The sequence below is a fragment of the Kogia breviceps genome, chromosome 10 (assembly GCF_026419965.1).
Source record: "Kogia breviceps isolate mKogBre1 chromosome 10, mKogBre1 haplotype 1, whole genome shotgun sequence".
NCBI classification, from domain to species: Eukaryota; Metazoa; Chordata; class Mammalia; order Artiodactyla; family Physeteridae; genus Kogia; species Kogia breviceps.
The window spans coordinates 21,542,906-21,566,136 of NC_081319.1; the positions used below are offsets into that span (position 1 = coordinate 21,542,906).

Consider the following 23,231-nt stretch of genomic DNA (forward strand, 5'->3'; position numbering starts at 1 on the left):
TAATTGTGTGGTAGGCAGATTTCTAAGATGCTAGCATGTAAGATAACGAAGTCTTTAAACCTTCAAGTGGTACTGTTTTTAAAAACTGAATTCACTTTCCTCAGATTACCAATTTTCAAAAAAATTGGAAAGCCATATAATATATGTAATGCAAAGTCTAGAAGACAATTTGATTTCCCTTGATGATTCAGAAGACAGTTAAGAAAATTTCAGTGACTCTAAGAAATTACTTCTGCCACTGGTGTTTGGAAAGTTTGGTGATTGAATCCAGTTGCTAAGATATAGCCTAGATCAGCAGTCCCCAACCCATTTGGCACCAAGGACTGGTATTGTGGAAGACAATTTTTCCATGATGGAGTGGGGGGATGGTTTCGGGATGATTCAAGCACATTACATTTATTGTGCACTTTATTTCTATTATTATTACATTGTAATATGTAATGAAATAATTATACAACTCACCATAATGCTGACAGGAGGCGGAGCTCAGACGATAATGTGAGCGATGGGGAGCGGCTATAAATACAGATGAAGCTTTGCTCGCTCAGTGGTCTGTGGCCACTAGATGACGCTTTTTAAATAAAGTTTAAAATGTGAAAATGTTCCTGAGCTCTCACATTTTCTTGATTCTGGAAAACCAGGAAGGTTTAAAGTCAGAGAGCAAAATTAGAGTCCTAGCTCCCTCGTTGCTGGTGAATGACTTTGGAGAAATTAATCTCCTCCAGCCTCAGTTTCTTCATGTGTAAAGTGGGTGTAATAGGAACGTCTGCCATACAGGTGAAGATAAATAAAATACTGGATGGGAAGTGTTTAGAGTATAGTAATTGCACATTGTTAGATACTACTGTTACTGTTATTAATCATAATACAGGACTTGATTCATCTGTATGGTATTAACACTGCTTTAACCTGACTTGTTTTCTATGCTGCTATAGTGAACATTCACTGACCTTTCTCTATCTAGTTGCAATTTTATTGCTATGGTTGTATCCGGACAGACTTGATAGCAAAACAAAATGTTGAAAAATTTCACTAGGACGCCAACAGATATTTTGAGTCCTTTCCAGGTGAAAAAGGTGAAAAGAATGCAGTCTTCTTGTGCCTTCAAGGATCTTGCAATGCAGTGGAAACCTAAACTTAAGTACAAGACAGTGAGAGGAGTACTAGATAGAGGTGTGCCAGGGCTTGGTGCTTAGTTACAGGAAGTCAGAGGGGGGTGAAGAATTCCTTGGGGCTTAAGAATTTCAAGAAGCTGTGCTGTGGGCAAGCTGAGTAAACGATCTTGGTGCAGAACAGTGTGGGAGCCCCAGTAGGACCCCATTAGGAGCTGTGACCAAGAACTTTTACCTTCCAATTGCTCAGGACCGCATGACCATAAGTTGTCAACTGTGTGTTAGTAATAATAGCATTACTCACTGATTATAGGCAAATGATATCCAGTAAACATTTGTTCAGTGTTTTTTAACTTATTTGTTTAAACCTCCAAAGAGGTTTAAAAACAAAGAAGTGAAAAAAATCTGGATATAGCTGTATAGAGCATGATCCCTTTCTTACTCGTTCCTAAAATATTAACCAGCCTTCTCTCTCTCTGGTTTAACTATGACTTTTTTTTTCCACTCCACATTTCTACCTTTATTGTAAAATTATTTAAAATAAAAATGAACACATGTGGAATCCTTACTTTATTTCAGGCTCTGTTTGAAATGCTTTTAGTCACAGCTCTTTGTCATTGTTCATTCAGGGGTGTTGGATTCAACATAGAGCCTTTCTGGGGCTCTTCTGTCCAAATCTGTGCTTCTAGATAGGACCACCCAGGATATTTATCTGTCTGTATATAAACCATAGTGGATAATCTAACAGTCTGCTATAGTCCATTTAAAATGAAGTCTGTTGCAAGGTTTTGCTTGCATGTCTCTGTTACTTTCATTAGTGGCAAGGACAGGTGGCTATTTCTTATCTGTCACTCTGAGCCAGTGGGAGTGCCTGGTGTCATCTATCAAAATACCACCACAGTGGGCTTCCCTGGTGGCGCAGTGGTTGAGAGTCCGCCTGCCGATGCAGGGGACACGGCTTCGTGCCCCGGTCCGGGAAGATCCCACGTGCCGCGCAGAGTGGTTGGGCCCGTGAGCCATGGCCGCTGAGCCTGCGCGTCCCCACAACAGGAGAGGCTCACAACAGTGAGAGGTCCACGTTCCGCAAAAAAAAAAAAAAAAAAAAAGTAAAATACCACCACAGTGAGTCAGGGTGTTAGCCCCAAGGCACAAGCAGAGCCAGATGCCTTTGCAGACCTCTTCCTGGGCCAGCCCCTTTCTGTGCATGGTGAGCCTCAGCTTCCTCCTCACGAAGTATGTGGGTTTGGACCATGTGATCTCCAAGGCACCCTTTGCTTTTTACCATTTGAGCGGGTTGTGATGCTCACTGCCGCTAATGGAAAGGCCTCCTAAAAGTAGCATTGCTGGGGACCCAGCACACATGAGCCTGTTTTGAAAAAGAACCTTAGTAGTTTCCATCTGCGGAGGAGTCTAGGCAAAAATAGAGGTTTCTTAGTTGATGTTGAGACATGTGACCTGGAGAGAGGCTGGTGTTTCCTGTTAAGTACTGTGGACTGTGAACTCTATTCCTCCGTTTACTGCTTGGCACTGACTTTCAGCTCAACGAACACTATTGACTTAAACCTTATTGGGGGATAATAAAGGACAAAGAGGAGATTAAATATCATAATTTATTAATAGCAGCTACATTTACTGAGTGCCTATCAGGCTTTATGCATTCATTCCACTTCAGTGGTTCTGAAGCTTTATTTTGCACAGAATCATCCAAAGCTTAGTAGAAGGTTGGGGGTGGGGCCTGAAAATTTGCATTTGTAACAAGTTCTCTAATGATGCTGATGTGGCTGATCAGGGTTTATATTTTGCAAACACTACGGATTTCATGTAATTCCAGTCTTACAAGGTAAACATTATCATCCCCAGTTCACAAATGAAGACAGAAGTGCCCAAGGTCTCATAGTTAGTCAGTGGAGAGTTAAGGATTTAAACTGTTTCTTCTGACTCTAAATCTCATTCTTGTCCGACTCCAAGAAAGGATATATATATATATATATATATATATATATATATATATATATATATGTGTGTGTGTGTGTATATATGTACATATATATGTATACATATATGTAGATATATATGTGTGTATATATATATATATATATATATATATATACACGCACACAAGTTTTTTTGTTTTTTGTTTTTTGGTTTTTTTTTTGTGGTACGTGAGCCTCTCACTGTTGTGGCCTCTCCCGTTGCGGAGCACAGGCTCCGGACACGCAGGCTCAGCGGCCATGGCTCACGGGCCCAGCCGCTCCGCGGCATGTGGGATCTTCCCGGACCGGTGCACGAAGCCGTGTCCCCTGCATCGGCAGGCGGACTCTCAACCACTGCGCCACCGGGGAAGCCCGCACACAAGTATTTTTGAACACGGTTGTTTATCTGTATCCAGTCATCCAAACAAGCACACGCATGCACGCGCAGTGACACACACACACACACACACACACACACACACACACACACCTATCTACCTACATATCTACCTATCTATCTCTGACTCTGGAAGAAAGTATTCCAAAATTCTATCACCATTTATCTTTAGGTGATGATATGCTTTGCATATACATAAATTGTATAAACAAATAATGTATTACGTCTGTATTCTCACACAGCATAACATTATACACTAGTTTTCTCTAATTAAGTGTATTTAATCAAGATTTTAATTACAAAGAAGTCTGAAGCCACGGGAGCCTGGCACAGGCAGCCCCACTAGCCCCGCCTCCTCCCCTCCTTCCCCGCCCCGTTGTAGTCCCCGCCCCTTCTCAGGCCCCCGCCTCCTTTGCCGGCCCTGCCTTCTCCCTCTCGGCCTCGCCCCGCCCCTTCGCTCCTCCCGCCGTGGGGGTTCCTGGGAAGAGGCGGAGAACAATATGGCGGATGGCGAGGAGCCGTAAGTACCCGGCCTCTGCAGGCGCCCCGGGCCGGGCTGGGTTGTGAGAGAGCGCGGCGGTGGGCGGTCGTCGCCTCCACCCGGGGTCCCTCCCACCCTCCGCCCCGTCCCCTCGCCCCTCATCCCCTCGCGGCGCCCAGTGTGTAGCGTGATGCTGACCCTTCTTTTATTCTCTCTTTCTTTTAGGGAGAAGAAAAGAAGGAGAATAGAGGAGCTGCTGGCTGAGAAGTTAGTGCTGCCGGGAGGCCGGGGCCCTCTCCGGGGACCCCCGCCTCCCCCTACCCCAGGCCTAGGGGACCAGCCGCAGCGGGCCCGGGGGGCTGGGAGGGGGGCACCCGGAGCGCAGGCTGCGCCGCCTCATCCCCCGACCCCCGCCCGCAGCCCCAGGGGCCCGGCGGGCCCTCCTGGTGTCTGTCTCGGGCGGGCGCCAGGCCCGAGTAGCGCGCCCAGATCCCGCGGCGGCCCGCCGGGGTGCTTGACTTAAAGGTCTTGCGGAAGGACCCTTGCGCCCCCCTCTTCCTCCATCCCAAATTGTCAGAGCCGTGACCTTGTGAGAAAGGAATCTTACTAAAACACATGAAACGGACACTCGGCCGTTTTGGGCCTTTCGTAAACACTGAGACAATAGTATTAATGGCAAACTTTATATGAGAACTTTATGTCAGGTATTGTACCAAGCACTTCAATCATTTGTGCAAAATCATTGTCTCTTAAAGGAGAGTTTTGATTCCAAAGAGCTTATTTTCTCCGTAAATTACATACCTTATTTCATATCAGATGCTTAGTTTTGTGCAGGTGAGACAGGTTTAAACGAAGTGTTTTCCACCCTGGGCAACACCACATATTTTTTCTTCCTCCTTACATGGGAGGGGAAGAAAGTACTCTTGCAGTGGGCGTGGTGAGTTAGTATTAATTTCTGGGCCAATTCCCAGTAGCAGGGCCTTAGAGTCTTTAGGTATCTTCCTCAGAAAGTTGAATTTCAATTCCAAGAGGACTTGGAACAAGATTAGTTTCCCATTTCTTTCCACGTTTCATTTCCTTTCCACTTTAAAATGACAGCCACAATTTGATTATTTACTGTATACCAAATATTGTACTAAGGTGTCTATGTGGATTATCTCTTTATCCTCATTCTGACCTTAAGAAGTAGGTACAGACAAGCTACAGATGAGGTTTATGACTGTTAAGTAATCTGCTCAAGGTCACAATGCTATTAATTGTGGAACCAAACCCAGCTGTGACATCAAAACCTATGGTCTTTATTGCTAGGCAATACTTGGTCCCTTTTGTAAAAATAGGATATGCTAATATGTTTGAAGGTAGAAATTGTGGGATTATAGGAAATTTGAAAATTAAAAATAATCACAACGAAACATGATCTTGCAATGAGTAGAAAATACATGTATTTTGGTAGAGGAGTCCCTCGTTACTCAGTTGTATGTTCTAAAAGATTTCTAGATATGGTAATGCCTATCTGTGGCATAATTACAACCTAAAACATTCTTTATGTTTAGTGGCAACAGAAACCAATTCATAGTCCTAAGAGATTCTTTTTTGAAAATTAGGACCTCTCAGAGACAAATGTGTTAAAGTTCCTCCATGAAAAATAATCTTAAAGTCTCACCTTTCACACTTGGAAAGGACACATGAATTGTGTTAGATGTCAAGCATTAGGATTCTGGAAGTGGAGGGTTTTTTTTGATTTTGTTTTTCCTTGTAGCTTATATTTCCTGTTCCAAGTGTGTTCGTAGGACAGATTGGGCAGTTTGCAGTGATCTTTAGTAAATTCCAAATGTTTAGAAAGCCCATTTCTCACCCATTGACCAGTATCCCAAGTTTGATCTTAGGTTGTTTTAGGAGCCCAGAAACATGTCGACTGACTTATTTCCTCAAAGATGTGCAGTTCTTACCTTTAAATAAACTGTATAATAGCAAGAAAAGACATTAAAAGCATAAGCATAACCACCTGGAATATTACCCTTTTTATTTGAGCAGGTCTGGTGTGGTTACCTTTTCATGTGGGGAAACCATAATAGTTGTAGGTGTGGCTTTTTCATACTGATCTTTGCAGCTGAATTTACTGTGTTCTGTGCAGAATGGCTGTTGATGGTGGGTGTGGGGACACTGGAGACTGGGAAGGTCGCTGGAACCATGTAAAGAAGTTCCTCGAGCGATCTGGACCCTTCACACACCCTGATTTCGAACCGAGCACTGAAGTGAGAAACGTTTATTTTTAAATAACTCCTCTAATAGTTTTATGTTTCGAAAACAATAAAATGCTTCCTTTTTCATTTACTCTTATAATAAAAATACTAATAAAATTTTGTAAGTTATCTTGAAATACTAAATGGAATATTTGCAACTGATTTTATTTGAATGACTAATATTTGAGTTGTTTTCACATTTCTCATGTAATATGTTGAAAAATTTCAAGAGTAAAATGACTTCATAACCTCATTTTAAATTCTAAGTTATACTTAAAATTCCAGTTTAAAATTACTTTTGAGACACACCTTTTTAGCCCTGCTATGAGAAATTTAATTTTCACAGGAATATAGATGTGCTTGTTTAAATTTTGAAGTTTATTTGAAATGAGCATCTTTGCTTAGAATTGAATATAATTAATTGCATGTTAAAAAGTATAAAAAATATGTGACTTCTGTATAATAGAGGAATAGAATTTGGAACTGGTAGTGTCTGACTTAAAGCAAATGATAGTTAGAAACAACTTGTTTTTTATTACAAGGTAGGAAATATTCCTTTACAGTAAATTTTTATGTCCTTTTGTGTTGATGAAGAGATGTTTTGAAATAGTAGTATTGTGCTACTCCTAAAATTAAGGTTCAGACTCTTGGGTTTGACTCAGTGTTTTATCTGAATAACTCTTCTTTCCTTGAATCTTGGACAGAATTGACAGTATTCTCCATTTCTTTGGATAATCCAACATATTTTCTTGTGCTTCTGAATATTTTTTTTTTTGGCCTAATAATTTAAGATACTTCTTTTAAGTGGTTGTTTCTGCTGATAGGCAATATTCGAAGAGCTTTGTCTGGTTTTTCTTCCTGTCATCTTATGTTTTGTAAGTTTAACCCACTGTATTCAAAAGCAGCTATTATTGTTCTTGCCTTTTTTTTTTTAAGACCTCTATAAACACCCTGTGCAGTGCTTGATCTTCAGTTCTTACAATTTTTACCCTGTTCTCTTTTTAAGAAGTCAGTTAAATAATTGAGTTTGATGCTTTCCATCCCTTTCAAAGTTAAAAAAAAAAAAAGACAACTAGGCATAGTTTTTCTTGTTAGAAATACCGTTTTAATTTCATACAATAAAAGTCAGTGTAAAAACATTAAAGTTGGAACTCTCTGAAATCGTTAGGGTTATAGAATTTCTGGTTCTACCTTGCTCATAAGTTTAATATAATTTACTAACTGCAGAGGCTGTTCTTTATCGTCAGTTGCATTTTTCATGGAAACCTCAGAAGCTATTTTATGGTTTGTTGCTTTATTGATGGTACTTATGGTTTTTATCAACTAGATTTTAATATGCCTTTTCATTCTTTACAGTCTCTCCAGTTTTTATTAGATACGTGTAAAGTTCTAGTCATTGGAGCTGGCGGCTTAGGATGTGAGCTCCTGAAAAATCTGGTAATATAACTATATAATATGAAGTGTTTTTTTAATGATAATTAAAACTTTTTCCTTTTCTGTCATTTCTTTGTTATGATTATTAACCATTTCTCCTGAGCCTTTGTTAGATAAGTTTAGCAGGTCAAATCCCAGATAGTAATTAAAACAATGATGTAACTTAACTTTTTAAGCCCTAAAGTCCTCGGCGATAAAGTTGTTAATAGAAATTCTTACTTCTTTTTCTTCTCTGCTTTTTATCCAACAAATCTTTGTGCTTCCTCTTTCCGAGAGCTCATTAATTCAGTGAAGTAAATAACAAAACTGGTAACTCTTATTTAACATGTAATTTCAAAGAATTTATTATTTCTTTTGTCCCTCAAAATAACCCACTTAGGTGGATAGGACACTGTCTCATTTTATATAGAGGGAGACACAGGTTCAGGGATGTTAAATGACAAGTTTTTTCTGGATTATGGTGATGTACCTGGAATCCAGTCCAGGCCATCAGTTCTTAGGTGTTTCACTGAACCATTAGGTCATTACATGATCTAATCATATAGTAATTTTTTTAAGACCATATGGTAGTATACCCATAAAATTTGGGGGAGCTAAACCTTTTTCTTTTTTTGGTCAGTCTGTTTTAAATGACTATTATCTTAAGAGATAATAGTTTTATTATCTTATTATTATCTTAAGAGATAATAATCTGTTTTAAATGACTTTAAGAGATACTATTATCTCTATTTACTATTTACTATCTCTATTTACTAGATACTATTTAGTGACACTGTTTCTGTATACTGGTTGGAAATACATCCTTTGTGACTTAATTCGTTTCACTGACTTTTAAAAATTAATTAATTTGTTATTTATTTTTGACAGCATTGGGTCTCTGTTACTGTGCGCGGGCTTTCTCTAGTTGCAGTGAGCGGGGGTACTCTTCGTTGCGGTGTGTGGGCTTCTCATAGTAGTGGCTTTTCTTGTTGCGGAGCACAGGCTCTAGGCATGCAGGATTCAGTAGTTGTGATGCACAGGCTCAGTAGTTGTGGCTTGTGGGCTCTAGAATGCAGGCTCAGTAGTTGTGGCACACGGGCTTAGTTGCTCTGCGGCATGTGGGATCTTCCCGGACCAGAGCTCGAGCCCCTGTCCCTTGCATTGGCAGGTGGATTCTTAAGCACTGCACCACCAGGGAAGTCCGTTTCATTGACTTCTGATAACTACAGTAGTAGCTCTTTACAAGACTTTATCAGTTTATTTAACAAAAATGGATAAGGGAGGAATTGATATGCAACTATTGTATGCCAGCCTTATGATTAGTATGTGGGAAAGTGGAAATGCTAGAGTAAGCTTCTTAGAAAATGAAGCAGGTAACAGCCAGATGAAGGACTTAAAAAGTCAGCCTTGGGACCCAAGTTTAAATATAAACAGCCACATTAATTTTGCTAGGAAACACTAACATCGCTCCTAGTGAGACTGCAAAAACTTAATACGCTTCATGGTAGTCAGCTATGCTGGGTTCCGTGGGCATTGTAAGCCATCATGATCTGTGTCCTTAATTTGAAATATCATTGGGAAGACAAGTCTCTCACAAAATAAACAGCAGCATGTATGATATGCTTTGTGATAGGGTGCCAAAATGACAGTACCTTATCAGACATAAATACCCTTGCAGCATGAGAACCAAAGGATTTATGGAGGATGGGCAGTGGTTTTGTATGTACAAATCCCCTAAATAGTTAACTTTTTCCAAAGCTGTTATTTGCAAATGTGATAGATACCAGTTTTAAATGTAAAGTAATTGGAGATTAGATCTGAGGAGTAGTCATCCAGCAACTTTAGGAGTGGCCTTGTTATTTACTGCATTGTAATAACCTCTTACTCAAAAAAAAGAAGAAAACTAAGCGTTTTCAGTTTTACCACTTGTTACTTTGCTTGTTTCACACATAAGTACAAAAGAGATATACGTACGTGTTTTTCCAATTAATTGTAAGCTCCCAAAGGCTCATTCTAAAAAAAAGGATATGACATTAATATTTTTGATTGAGCAAATATTTATTCAGCCTCTTTCTCTGTATACCAGGTACTGTTTTAGTTGCTAAAGTTACAGCATCGAACAAGACAGGTGTTTGTATTTGTGGGGCTTATGTTTTAATGGAAGGGAAAAGACCAGTAAACTATGTAGTATGTCGGATGGTAATAAATGCTATGGAGAAAGGAAGGATGGAAGATACCAATATATAGCCTGGCGGGAAGGGAAAGGGTTCACAAAAAGGTGCTATTTGAGCAAAAAGGTGAGCAAGAACATTCTAGGCAGAGGGGGTATCAGGTGCAAAAACTGTGAAGTGGGGGCATAACTGTTTATGTTCCAGGAGGGCAAGGAGGTCATTATCGCTAAAGCAGAAGTGAGGAAGGAGGGGCATTTTCTAGGAGGATATCAGAGATAATGGGAGGGACTTGGAGTGAGTATCCCAAAAGGCTTGAGGTGCTACTGTAAGAAGTTTGCCTTTTCCTCTGAGTCAGGAAGTCATTGGAGAGATTGAGTTGACTCGGTCTGACTTTAACTTGGATCACTTTGGCTGATGTGTTGAGAACAGAGAAGGAAGCTGAGAGGCTGGTTAGAAGGTGCAGTCATCTAGGCAAGAGGTGAGAGTGACTTGGAACAGGATAGTAGTACTGCAGGTGGTTAGAGGTGGTCGGGTTATGGATATGTTTTGAAGATGGAGTCAGCGGGATTTGCTGATGGATTGGTGTGGGACATAAGAGAAGGAGAGGAGTCAAGGATGACATGATAAGGTTTTTGCCCTGAGCAACTGGAAAGATGGAGTTGGCATTCACTGAAGTGAGGGGGGCTGGGCAAAAAACAGATTTGCTGGTTCTGGTGAGCAAGAATGATTGGCTTTGGAAACTGTAAAGTTTGAGATACCTGTTAGATGATGCTTTATCTTACGAGATTGTCTGAAATCACCAGAACTAATAAGCGCAAGGATGCTCCAAATTCTGGCCAGTAAATTAGGAGTAAAACTCATGAGTGTGGTGAATGGGAAACCAATTTTTAAAAGTGTTCATATTCTCATGAGTGGGGTGACCAAGTGAAGAACGTGTTTTCAGGAGGGGAATTGATCCACACCCTGCCAAACACTTGAGATGGGTCACGTCAGAGAGACTGAGAGCTGGTCATTGGAGGTGGCAACGTGGAGGTCATTGATGACCTGACAAGTGTGGTTTTCGGCGGAGTGATGGGAGTGAAAGCTTGTTTACAGCAAGTGCAAGAGAGGACTTTGAGAAAGAAAGTATGGACAACTCTTTTGAGAGTTTCTTGCTATAAAGAGGGGCAGAAAAATAGGGAAATTATTGCCAAGTGATACTGACCAAGACCAGAAAAGCATAATTGATTATTGAGATTTTTTTTTTAATCTTTTGCTTCTGCTGGTAAATTTGACCAGTGGTTGTACTGTTAAAATATGTGGCATTATCACTGAAACACAAGACTTTGTTGCTTTTCTCTAGCTGTTTGATTGCTTGCTCTTGATTACTTTTAAGATATTTCTTTTACATGTGCAATGTGTATACATATGTGTGTGTGTATAATATAACTTTATAGTTATTTCTGAATGGCGGCATGCTTATGTAAACTAAGATAAAGCTTGTAGGAATTACTTTCAACAATATTCTGAAAAAGAATAGCAAATACAGTTAAGTAATAAGACTAGTAAAAGTAAAATATCTAGCAGCAGCAGGAAAGCAGCAGACTTTACAGACGTGTTTAGGGGATTATGAAACAACTATAGAAATTTTGAGTTGTTCTCTTTTGGATATGGACTATTTAAAACTGAGTAGTTATACTTTTTTGACCTTTACAAGAACCCTGAATTTTATATATCCTGTAAGACTCTTTAACCATTGAAAACGATTGTGCAGAATTTATTATTGAGAATTTGTAGATTTAAGACCATTGAAAAGAAATTTTAAAATTTCAGATGTGAGGAAACTTCTGCTTAATTGGATTTTTTTTATTCCCACAGGCCTTGTCTGGTTTTAGACAGATTCATGTTATAGACATGGACACTATAGATGTTTCCAATCTAAATAGGCAATTTTTATTTAGGTAAGTTTTACTATCTTATTTTAAAATTGTGATAATCATTTGAACTTGAGTACACTGCAGTTTAGTAATCTAAAAAACCCCCGAGAGGATAGCACTAATTTTATTAAGAAAATAACTACACTCCCATCTTAGGTAAAATTTTGCAGCAAAATTTTGGGCGTTCTGGTGAAAGCAGTTTTATAAGCAAATATATGTTTTTGTTGTTTTTAAAGAAATCTACAAAAGGTGTATGTGATTTTGGGGTGATTGTGCCCTGAAGACAATGAGTGCAGCGCTCTTCTGTTGATTTCATAAGAGAACCATAACTATATATTAGGCCCTCGTGAGATATATTGGTGGGGACTTATGAGGCAAGATTTGAGTGGTGACTGGGGCAGTGAAGTGTTGTGACAGAGTTTGAACTTTTTATAGAACGTGAAAGAAGATGGTGAGTTAAGGAGAGAAAACCCAGGAGCAAGTGAAATGGAACAGAGGGATAATTACCTTAGGCATACATGCCATACAGAAGGCAATCTAAGAGCATGCAGATACGAGGACAAGTTCATTAATAAATGTTAGTATGTAGTATTACGGGGCTTGAATGGCTTGATAAATGTATCTGTTTGTTAATCAAAGAATTATAGATATGGAGAGATAAGGACTTTTTTCTCTCTCTCTGGTTCTTATAGAGTACTGACAGAAAGCACTTAAATAGTCCTAGGTATGCAGGATGAGGTTAGGTTAGCAGAAAAGATAAAATTAAGTTTGTGGAAAATCTTAAAGAGATTGAAGGGTGGGTTAAACTAAGTCAAGTTAATAAAGTATTGTAATTGTGTGAACCCTACATTTAACTTTTAAGGTTTTCGTTTCTTTATTTTTTTAAACCTCGAAATTTCTCTTCTCTTGATAGAAAAAGTTTGTGGGTCCTTTCCAGTCTGATAGATTTTTAGTGTATGACTGCTCTAAAAAAGACACCACTGATTGGGAGGTTGGGATTGACATATATACACTAATATGTATAAAATGGATAACTAATAACCTGCTGTATAAAAAAATAAATAAAATTTTTAAAAAAAGAAAAAAAAGACACCACCGAATGGATTGGTTATTGATAATAGGCCGTGCCCTTTAATTTTGGGCTGAAATAATGGTTGAAGATCATAATGACAGTTAACATTTGTGGAGTGCTTAGGATATCTTAAGTACTTTCTAAGCTCTTTATCTATATTACCTCTTTTAATCTCAGAGCAAACCCCAGGGTAGGTACTTGTTTTCCAGGTTAGGTAATTAGGCCACAGTGTCCTGCAAGGATGATGTATATAAAAGGCCATTTTGCTCAAAGTGCAGTTTTTAGGTAGAGCAATCTAATCCCCTAATTCTGGAATGATAAAGTAGCAGTTCCCTCAGAAACCATCTAGGAGTTCTTTTATTTGGGATCTATTATGAAAGCACATACAATGCATGACCTAAAAGATTCTTGAAACTCAATTTTATCATCTTTACATACCTAAACAGCTCTGTCCAGAGTAGTTGAATTCAGTACTGAAATCAAGTTGCTTGACTTATGCTAGAACCGCTTCTATTGCAAGTTAGGACAAAGTCAGAATAAAACTCTTATCAGAAGTTTTGAGTGAAAAAAGCATACTGCTTTATTAGGAGAAAATGACCTGTTAAAGCATTTTTTAAAAAATTCCAATTCTAAATAAAATATGATTTCTGTTAGGCACATTGATTTTTTTAAATATTCGGTTATTTTTAAAGTGTTTACTCTGTGCTTAGTAGGAAGGAGTACAAAGAGGTAAAAATATGGTAACTTTCTTCCAGTTGTTCATAGTCTAGTATGATAGACCTATGTATATAACCAAAAATATGTTGTGAAAAAGTAGTAATGAAGAACTTGTTATGTATACATGAGGGAGTGATTTGTTTCTATGAGGAGAATGAAGAAATATTAGGAAAGAAAATACCATTTGTACTGAGGTTAGAAGAGGGAATTCCTGTCCTTTCCTGTCTGTAGCTATGGTTATTATCTGGGAGTGACCTTTTGAGCTCTTTTAATTTTTACCTTCTTGAAAATACTGGTAACATTTGCAATTTTAGATAATACCTTTGGAATTATTCCTTCAAAAACATGGTTATGGCTTCTTATGGGACACAAAAGTTACTACTTAATCAGCACACACAGGAAGAAGGGGATAAGTGAACGTTCTTGCATCCCTAGGACTCCTCGAATTTATTTCAGCCAAGACCTGCATAGTAACACCTTGAAGTCTTGGGGTTTAGGGCAAATACTTGGAAATCTCTGGATCTGGGGTAATTTTTTTTTTTTTTTTTTTTTTTTTTTTGCGGTATGCAGGCCTCTCACTGTTGTGGCCTCTCCCATTGCGGAGCACAGCCTCCGGACGCGCAGGCTCAGCGGCCGTGGCTCACGGGCTCAGCCGCTCCACGGCATGTGGGATCTTCCCAGACCGGGGCCTGAACCCGTGTCCCCTGCATCAGCAGGCGGACTCTCAACCCCTGCGCCACCAGGGAATCCCTGGGATAATTTTTTACATTGGGAAACACAGCAGTGAGAAGTGGCTAGGAAACATGCTGTTATTATGCTTTACCTTAAAAAAAAAAAGCACTGTTTATATTTTTACTTAAATACTTAATTAGACTTACCAATACTTGTAAATATTTAATTGGAATGTCAACAAGGGTTGACATTTAGTGTTGAATGACTAATTTTTCATCAGAAATACTTAGGTAAAAATATTCCTCAAAATAGCCTCCAAATAAACTCACCGTGGATATTCTTATGTGTGAAAGTAGATTATGTAGATAATCTAGATTTATATTGTGAATGATAATTTAAATATAATTTTTCCTGTAGGCCTAAAGATGTTGGAAGACCTAAGGCTGAAGTTGCTGCAGAATTTCTAAATGACAGAGTTCCAAATTGCAATGTAGTTCCGTATCCTTTTGACAAATAAGTTACTTAATTCTTAACTTTTTGAAGCTTTTTACTATTATTATTATCATTATATAAGAGATGTTTAATATAGAGAATACAGATAAGCAAAAGGAAAATAAGCAGCAGCAGTAAGCTTATTACTGTGATACCTGCTGGTAACACTTCATTTAATGTCCTACTAATCTTTTCTTTTTAAGGTTATATAAATTTTATAAATGTAGCCAGTGCCATCATTTATTTTGCCTTATTGCCCTTAATTTCAGTTTCAGTTGCATATCTCCTCTACTAGACTCTGAGTTTGTAGGCTGGATCCCATTAATCTTTTTTTTAAATGAATTTATTTATTTGATTTTATTATTTATTTTTGGCCGCATTGGGTCTTCATTGCTGCGCGCAGGCTTTCTCTAGTTGCGGCGAGTGGGGGCCACTCCTCGCTGTGGTGCGCAGACTTCTCATTGCGGTGACCTCTCCCATTGCGGAGCACGGGCTCTAGGCTCGCGGGCTTCAGTAGTTGTGGCTCACGGGCTCTAGAGCACAGGCTCAGCGGTTGTGGCACATGGGCCCAGCTGCTCCACATCATGTGGGATCTTCCTGGACCAGGGCTTGAACCTGTGTCCCCTGCATTGGCAGGCGGTTTCTTAACCACTGCACCACCAGGGAAGCTCCCCATTAATCTTTGTGTCGCCTTACCATAGCAGGCAGAGTAAAGAGTCAGTATATTATTAGTTAAATGGGAGGTGTGTCAGAGTAAATATATTTTTATAAGAAATATGTTTTAAAAAAGGACTGTTCACACTTTGTTGATTCCCATACCTTTAGATCCAGGGAACTTTTAGTATTTTATAGAAATTTAGGAAATGGGATTTGTTACGTTGGAAATACCACAGGATACAAAAATCAACATACAAAAATCAGTTGTATTTCTCTGTACTAGCAGTGAACACATGGAAAGTGAAATTTAAAATACAGTACCATTTACAACCACTCAAAAAAAGGAGAAATACTTAGGTGTAAACTTAACAAAATAAGTATGGGTCTTGTATGCTGACTACTGCAAAATGCTAATGAAAGAAATCAAAGGAGACCTAAATAATGGAAAGATACACCGTGTTCAGGAATTGGATGCTTCAGCATACTGAAGATGTCACTTCTTCCCAAATTTGTATACAAGTTTAACATAATTTCTATCAAAATTCCTGCAATTTTTTTTGTTTCTCCAGATGGGATTATTCTAAAATTCATAGAGAAGGGCTAAGGAACACCTAAGATAATACTGAGAAAGAATAAAGTCGGAGGAATCACTAGCCAATTTCAAGAGTTAATATATAACTACAATAATAAAGACTGTGTAGTATTGCCAGAGAGATTGGCACAGATCAGCAGAACAGAATAGAGAAACCAGAAATAGCCATGTGCTAATATGGCTGATTTATACTCGACAAAGGTGCAAAAACAATTCACTGGAGGAAGGATAATCTCTTCACTAAATTCTGGTGGCAAAAAGAAAATGAATCTCAAACATCAAAATTACAAAAATAAACTCAAAATGGATCATAGGATTAAGTATAAAATGTAAAACTGCAGAACTTTGGAAGATAACGTAGGAGAAAAATCTTTGGGATGTAGGGCTTGATGAAGAGTCCTTAGACCACATTAAAACATGATCCATAAAAGAAAAAAAATGGTAAATTGAACGTCATCAAAATTAAGAACTTTTACTCTGTGAAGGATCTTGTTAAGAGGATGAACAGATAAGCTACACACTGGGAAATACTTAGGAAGTAGTTACCTGACAAAGGACTCATCAAGAATATATAAAGAACTTTCATAACTCAAAAGTAAAAAATAAACAGTGCAAATAGAAAATGGACAAAAAATATGAAGAGATACTTTGCTAAAAAAGATAACAAAAAGCACATGAAAGATGTTCAGTATCACTAGGTATAAGAAATCCAAATTATGATCACAATGAGATATTACTACACACTTATTAGGGTAGCTGAAATAAAAAATAATAATAAAAGCTGGCAAAGATACAGAAAAACTGGATTACTTGTACATTGCTGGTGGGAAATATAAAATGGTATAGCCGTCTGGAAAATAGTTTGGCTATTTCTTAAAAATTTGAATATGTGCTTTACATACGACTCTACACTTTCATTCCTGGGCATTTAGCCTAGAGAAATGAGTACTATGTCTACATAAAAACTTGTTCTCAGATGTTCATAGCAGCTATATTTGCAGTAGCCCAAAACTGGGAGCAACCCAAACATCTGTCTATAGGTGAACTGTTAAACTGTGGTACAGTTAATACCGTATATACAATATACAATTATTGTACTCAGTACAGTAATACTGAGCAGTAAAAGAGAACTAACTAATGAAATACAACTTGGTTGGATATCAAGAGCATTATGCTGAATGAAAAATGCCAATCTTAAAAGGTCATATATTGTATGATTGCATTTTTATAGCCTTCAAATGACAAAATTATGGAGATGGAGAACAAATTAGTGATTGCCAGGGATTAGGCATGGTGGAAGGGATAGGTGTGACTATAAAGGGGTAGCAGGAGGGAGATATTTTTGGTGATGGTATAGTTTATCTTAATTGTGGTTACACATATCTGCATGTATTTAAATGACAGAACTTTACACACACTTTGTACCTGTGTCACATTTGTGGTTCTGATATTGTACTATAGTTATATACGATGTAACTGTTGGGGGAAACCAGGTGAAAGAAATATGGGACACCTGCGTACTATCTTTGCAAAAATAAAAGGTTTAAAACTGCAAGTTCAGGTCCTTATAGGGAGAAAAAGGGGGGAGAAAAAGTGTGCACACTCTTTGTTTACCCCCATTATTAAGATCTGGGAAACTGGGTAATTTGTAGAAATGCAGGAGGTGGGATTTCTTGGTCTGGCTCCTGCGTCTCCTATTTTTGTTCTTTCAGTGTTTGCTCTGGTTCTCTTTTGACCTTTTCTAGCTTTTCTTGCTGCAGCTTATGCCTCTTGTTTGCCTGGCCTTCAAAAGGAATAGAGGTCTGAGTGGGTGAGGGCTAGAATTGAATGTATTTTTTATAACTTTATTTGTAGGCCAGAATAAAAAAATCTAGGGCAAACATATGTATTGTCCCTCTTTTCTCCATTTTGCTTTCTAAAATATGTAATGCATGATTTGTTTTAGGGGAGTGTAATTTATATGTTACTAAACAAATTTGCTTCATTTGAAAAATTAAAAAAAAAATTTTTTGGCATGTATATGCTGTTCACATGTTAACTACTATGATTCACACCCACAGCCAGTTTTGAATGGGGTTCCCTTGGCACCCTCCAGGCTGGGGAAGCCTGCAGATATGGTGTGGGTTGGGTAAAAAGAGAGTCTTGGAAAACTGAGTTAAATGAGAGGGGACGAAAATTCATCTCTCCCCAGCTCCAAGGGAAAAAAAACCAATAATAAATCATTAGCACCTGAAAAAGCTATTGGAAGCATGTTTTCTAAAAATTAGCTTTGCAGTAACTTTTAAAAAAATTGACTATATCTGACATACAACACTGTAAACTTAAGGTGTACAATGTGTTAATCTGTGCAGTAAATTAACTTCTAAAATGCCCTTTCTAAATGGGGAACTATAATGTGCCTGTTCCCTTCACTAAACAAATGTTTATTGCCTCTTCTTGGTGCTGGTGGTTGAAGGTACACATTCTGTTTTCCCAAGGCTTATGGTTTTATATAAGAACTTAAGCAGAGTAGAAAGTATAACAGAGACACAGTTATAATGATATGGAGGTTTGGAGATGAGAGAAACTACTCTATGTGGTTACGGGAGAGTAGTGTTTCGAAGAAAAGGTTTTTCATGGGATGGGATTGTGTTCATTTTGTCAGATTCCTTGAATTCCCCTGCTTTGAACATTGATGACTTATGTCTTGTTTTAAATATACATTTATAATTTGATCCCTATGGAATTGTTGAATTCATTTTACAAGTTAAAAATTTAGCATCTTAAGTTCCTTTACTTATGTTCAGACATTTCAACAAGATTCAGGATTTTAATGACACTTTCTATCGACGTAAGTTTTCCACTTGAAATTAAATTCTCACTAAATTCTTATTATTTTTTAGTTGCTATCTGTTTGAAGATTGCTAGCTATTTGAAGGCTATTTCTTTATTTGCTTTCATTTCTTCGTGTTAGCTTTTCAGGAACGTTGTTGACTGAAAAGAGAATGGCACCGTCTTAATTCTTAGTTGGCACCATTAGGTGCATTTTTACATGCTCTCGAGTAAGGATTACTCAAGGACTAGAAGCTGTGTGTGTTTGTTTTATAATGAAAAATGGTTTTTTGTTTCTTTCTTAGAAATTGTGGATTATTTTGTGCAGCAGCATTTTAAGAAACTTAACTTGCATTTTTTTTTTCTCGTAGAATTTCATATAATTGTATGTGGACTGGATTCTGTCATAGCCAGAAGATGGATAAATGGCATGCTGGTAAAGACTTAGTGTTTTTACAGTTCTCTGAAGTTCTTCCTGCTGCTCTTAACATACTAAAAATGAGACTTTTGTGTCCTATTTTTTAAAAATCAGAGTTTATTCAATTTTCAGTAATAGGTGTAGTTCACTATTTATTGCCAGTCATTAATTTTCAAGTGAGGATGTAAATTGCTACTAATGTAGTCCCTTGGTTTGTTATATTATTACTCACTAATGTGATTGACTTACAGAGTTACTAGATAGCATTTCCCTTTTTTTGAATTCTTATCCCCCTCTCCTTATAAGCCCTTCAAATAATTTTCCTAGATATCTCTTCTAAATTATGAAGATGGTGTATTAGATCCAAGCTCCATTGTCCCTTTGATAGATGGGGGGACAGAAGGTTTTAAAGGAAATGCCCGGGTGATTCTGCCTGGAATGACTGCTTGTGTTGAATGCACACTGGAACTGTACCCACCACAGGTAATCACAAAAGCACCCACATCTGTTTTATAGTACCTTGGGGTAGAATAAGGGTTGAATTTATTAAGACTAGTCAATATTTAGGATTAAAAAAAAATTTATTTATTTTTGGCTGCATTGGGTCTTTGTTGCTATGTGCGGGCTTTCTCTAGTTGTCCCGAGTGGGGGCTAGTCTTCGTTGTGGTGCGTGGGCTTCTCATTGCGGTGGCTTCTCGTTGCAGAGCACAGGCTCTAGGCGTGTGGGCTTCAGTAGTTGTGGCATGCGGGCTCAGTAGTTGTGGCTCACGGGCTCTAGAGTGCAGGCTCAGTAGTTGTGGTGCACGGGCTTAGTTGCTCTGCGGCACGTGGGATCTTCCCGGACCAGGGCTCGAACCCGTGTCCCCTGCATTGGCAGGCATGTTCTTAACCACTGTGCCACCAGGAAGTCCTAAGATTTTTAATTAGGGGTCCACTGTGCCACCAGGGAAGCCCTAGGATTTTTTTTTGTGTGTGTGGTACGCAGGCCTCTCACTGTTGTGGCCTCTCCCGTTGCGGAGCACAGGCTCTAGACGCGCAGCCTCAGTGGCCATGGCTCACGGGCCCAGCTGCTCCGCGGCACGTGGGATCTTCCCAGACCGGGGCACGAACCCGTGTCCCCTGCATCGGCAGGCGGACTCTCAACCACTGTGCCACCAGGGAAGCCCTAGGATTTTTAATTAGGGGTAACCATATTTTTAAAATCATGCTAAGAAGAAAGATGATAAAATATGAAATTTTGCTCTGTTTGAGGAAAGATAGACTGAATATCATCATTTTGATACTGTTCTCATAATTCATTTGTATTATTTTTTCATTTGGAGAGTAAAGATCAAGAGATCAATTACAAAGTTATATGTTGGGATAGAGCTGTCATCTATTTTCTTTGGTCTTTGCCTGTATTGTTTCAGGGAGATAAAGATACCAGGGATAAGAATGATATTTCTAAAGATGGGGCTCTTCAATTTACATACCCACTTTAAAGGGCATTTAGAATTTTGATTTATAAATATAAATAACTTTATTAGTATCTACTTGGAATTGATTTAACTCTGAATTTGTTTTTATTTTGCCTAATTTTGTATCTTCAGATTTGAATATTAGGTAAACATAATAGTGTACTCATATTTGAGAATTTGTTCAGCCCTTTCCTTCCCACGTTCTAACAAAGCTTAAATTTATATACTTTGTAAATATAGGGCAAACCTGTTTTTTTAGGCAGATGAACTTCAGTGAAGTGACTCAGATCCTCTGTGTTCGTTTCAGAAGCATTCTTAATGGTATAAAATGTTTTATTGCTGTAAGTGGAAGGCTAAGATGAATTATAAGAAAGTGTTACAAACTAGATCGTAACTAGAAGTTACATTTTAAAGTAATTTCTTCTTTAAAATCCACTAAAAAACACAAACTGTGGTTTTAGGTTAATTTTCCTATGTGCACCATTGCATCGATGCCCAGGCTACCAGAACACTGTATTGAATATGTAAGGATATTGCAGTGGCCTAAGGAGCAGCCTTTTGGAGGTAATAAACTTAATTTCATAATCCAGAATTACATAAAATGTTTGTCTATATTATTTATTTAGATAATTACATTAAAAATAAGTTGATTTATGTTTATATGTTTCTGTCCTCCCTTCTTTTTTTTCTCCTCTGACAGAAGGGGTCCCATTAGATGGCGATGATCCTGATCATATTCAGTGGATTTTCCAAAAATCCCTGCAGAGAGCATCACAGTACAACATTAGGGGTATTACGTATAGACTCACTCAAGGTAAGTTAGTGAATTGTCATAAATTATGATCTTAGGATGATCCCTTTTTCAGGAGGTGGGATGCCTTGGGGGAAATAATTGCTGTGATTTCAGATAGTACTATCCATTTGGGATTCAGTAAAGGTGCCCCAGATTTGGTAGGAGGGAACTGAGTTTACTACTACTTTTTTTTTTTTTTTTTTTTTTTTTGCGGTACGTGGGCCTCTCACTATTGCGGCCTCTCCCGTTGCGGAGCACAGGCTCCCGACGCACAGGCTCAGCGGCCATGGCTCACGGGCCCAGCCGCTCCGCGGCATGTGGGGTCCTCCCGGACCGGGGAACGAACCCGCGTCCCCTGCATCGGCAGACGGACTCTCAAGCACTGCGCCACCAGGGAAGCCCCATACTACTTCTTAACTAGAAGGAATTTAATAAAATCATTGAATCTTATTTACTTAGGGTTGGAAGAGGACCTAAATCATCCAGGTCAAACCATTTATTCACTTCATCTTTTGCTGAAGAGCAATTTATCCCTTCCTGGGGCAGTCTATCTCACATTTGGACAGTATCGTTAAGACAGTTCTTCTGTACATTGAGCAGAAATCTCCATCTGTAGTGTGGTCTGAGTATTGTCCCAGAGTATGCCGTATATACATTTAATTCTCTTTTAAGTAATAGCCCTTAATGTATTGAACCTTCCAAATCGTTATCACTCGCATCAACCTTCCTAGTTCCTTTAACCCTCTGACATGTTTCATGACTCAAGTTCCCCTCATGTTTTTTTCTAACCATATTTTAGTTATCCGTACTTCTCTTAACTATCCAGGTGAGAATACAGTGCTCTAGGATGGGTCGTATGATAAACTTCTGATCATTGATGCAGTCTTAGAGGAGAGCAGGCTTTTTTAGTTTTTGTTGTTGTTTTCATTGATGCTCTACTTTTGATTCTTTCAGGTTACTGCCTGCTAAAATCTGGAAGTTTTCTCCACATATACAGTTGCTAAGCCCCATGTCCCTATTATTTGGCAGTTATGGGGGGGTGGTAGTTTTTTCTTTTATACTCAAGTATAGGTCCTTATAAGTTTATTCTTAAATTCAACCAGCTTTTCTCTCTTTATATATGTATATTCTTTTATGCCTGCCAACTTGTGTATTTTTAGCTTCATATCACTTGTTTTGATAATGATATCCTTTATCTCTTTTCCAAATAATTAATTAAAAATGTTAAGACTAAACTAGCTGAGAACAGACATCTGAATCATACTTCTGGACAGGCCCTTTTAGATTTATCTCCTTCTGTTGAGCATAGCTTCTTGAGTACCTCATGTTTCTTTGTCTTGTTCACAAGGGTGTCATAAAAGGCCTTTCCAGATGCTCTCCAGAAGCCTATCCTCCACATTTCCTTGGGTTGCAAAGCTAGTCACAGTAACTAAATGACATGGTCTTGTGACTTGTCTCAGTGAACGATCATAATGCTCAGTTTTAGTGATCAGTGTTTCCTAAGGTAGATACTCTTAGTTCACCCTTCCTAGAATTTTGTCCAGGATCGTCAAGTTCACCAGAAAGAGCTTTGTCTTTGTGAAAATCTGCCATTTCTCTCCTGTGATTATTTCCTTATGTTTACTAATGTTCTGGTTTGTCATTTGAAAATTCCATTCTTATACACTCCTTGTTCCCCTCTTCTGACCTGCTTTGATCCCAAGCATGATCCCACCTTAGAGCTTTAATACTTCTGATCCTAACACCTGGAATGCTCTTCCTTGGATTCCCCCCAGGGTTGGCTGCTTATCCCTCAGGTATGAACTGCACCATTTCCTGATCATTCAACTGAAAATGACTTCTAA

General features: G+C 38.4%; 1 protein-coding gene across 5 annotated transcripts in view; it reads left to right on the forward strand.

The window, feature by feature from the left end:
• The window catches only part of UBA3 (ubiquitin like modifier activating enzyme 3), a 29,236-nt gene that overhangs the window by 1,215 nt on the left and 4,790 nt on the right, over positions 1-23,231 (forward strand). The window contains exons 1-11 of one of the 5 annotated variants that reach the window (XM_059077865.2): positions 3,895-4,002; positions 4,189-4,230; positions 6,098-6,218; positions 7,563-7,643; positions 11,648-11,730; positions 14,585-14,665; positions 18,695-18,738; positions 19,091-19,155; positions 19,465-19,620; positions 21,056-21,158; positions 21,295-21,408. In XM_059077865.2, coding sequence (XP_058933848.1) covers positions 3,983-4,002; positions 4,189-4,230; positions 6,098-6,218; positions 7,563-7,643; positions 11,648-11,730; positions 14,585-14,665; positions 18,695-18,738; positions 19,091-19,155; positions 19,465-19,620; positions 21,056-21,158; positions 21,295-21,408 — 910 coding nt within the window. In that variant the 5' untranslated portion in view covers positions 3,895-3,982. Of the gene's footprint in view, positions 1-3,894; positions 4,003-4,188; positions 4,231-6,097; positions 6,219-7,562; positions 7,644-11,647; positions 11,731-14,584; positions 14,666-18,694; positions 18,739-19,090; positions 19,156-19,464; positions 19,621-21,055; positions 21,159-21,294; positions 21,409-23,231 lie in introns of those variants that run through there. The other 4 variants (XM_067043681.1, XM_059077866.2, XM_067043683.1 and 1 more) reach the window with 4 other exon arrangements.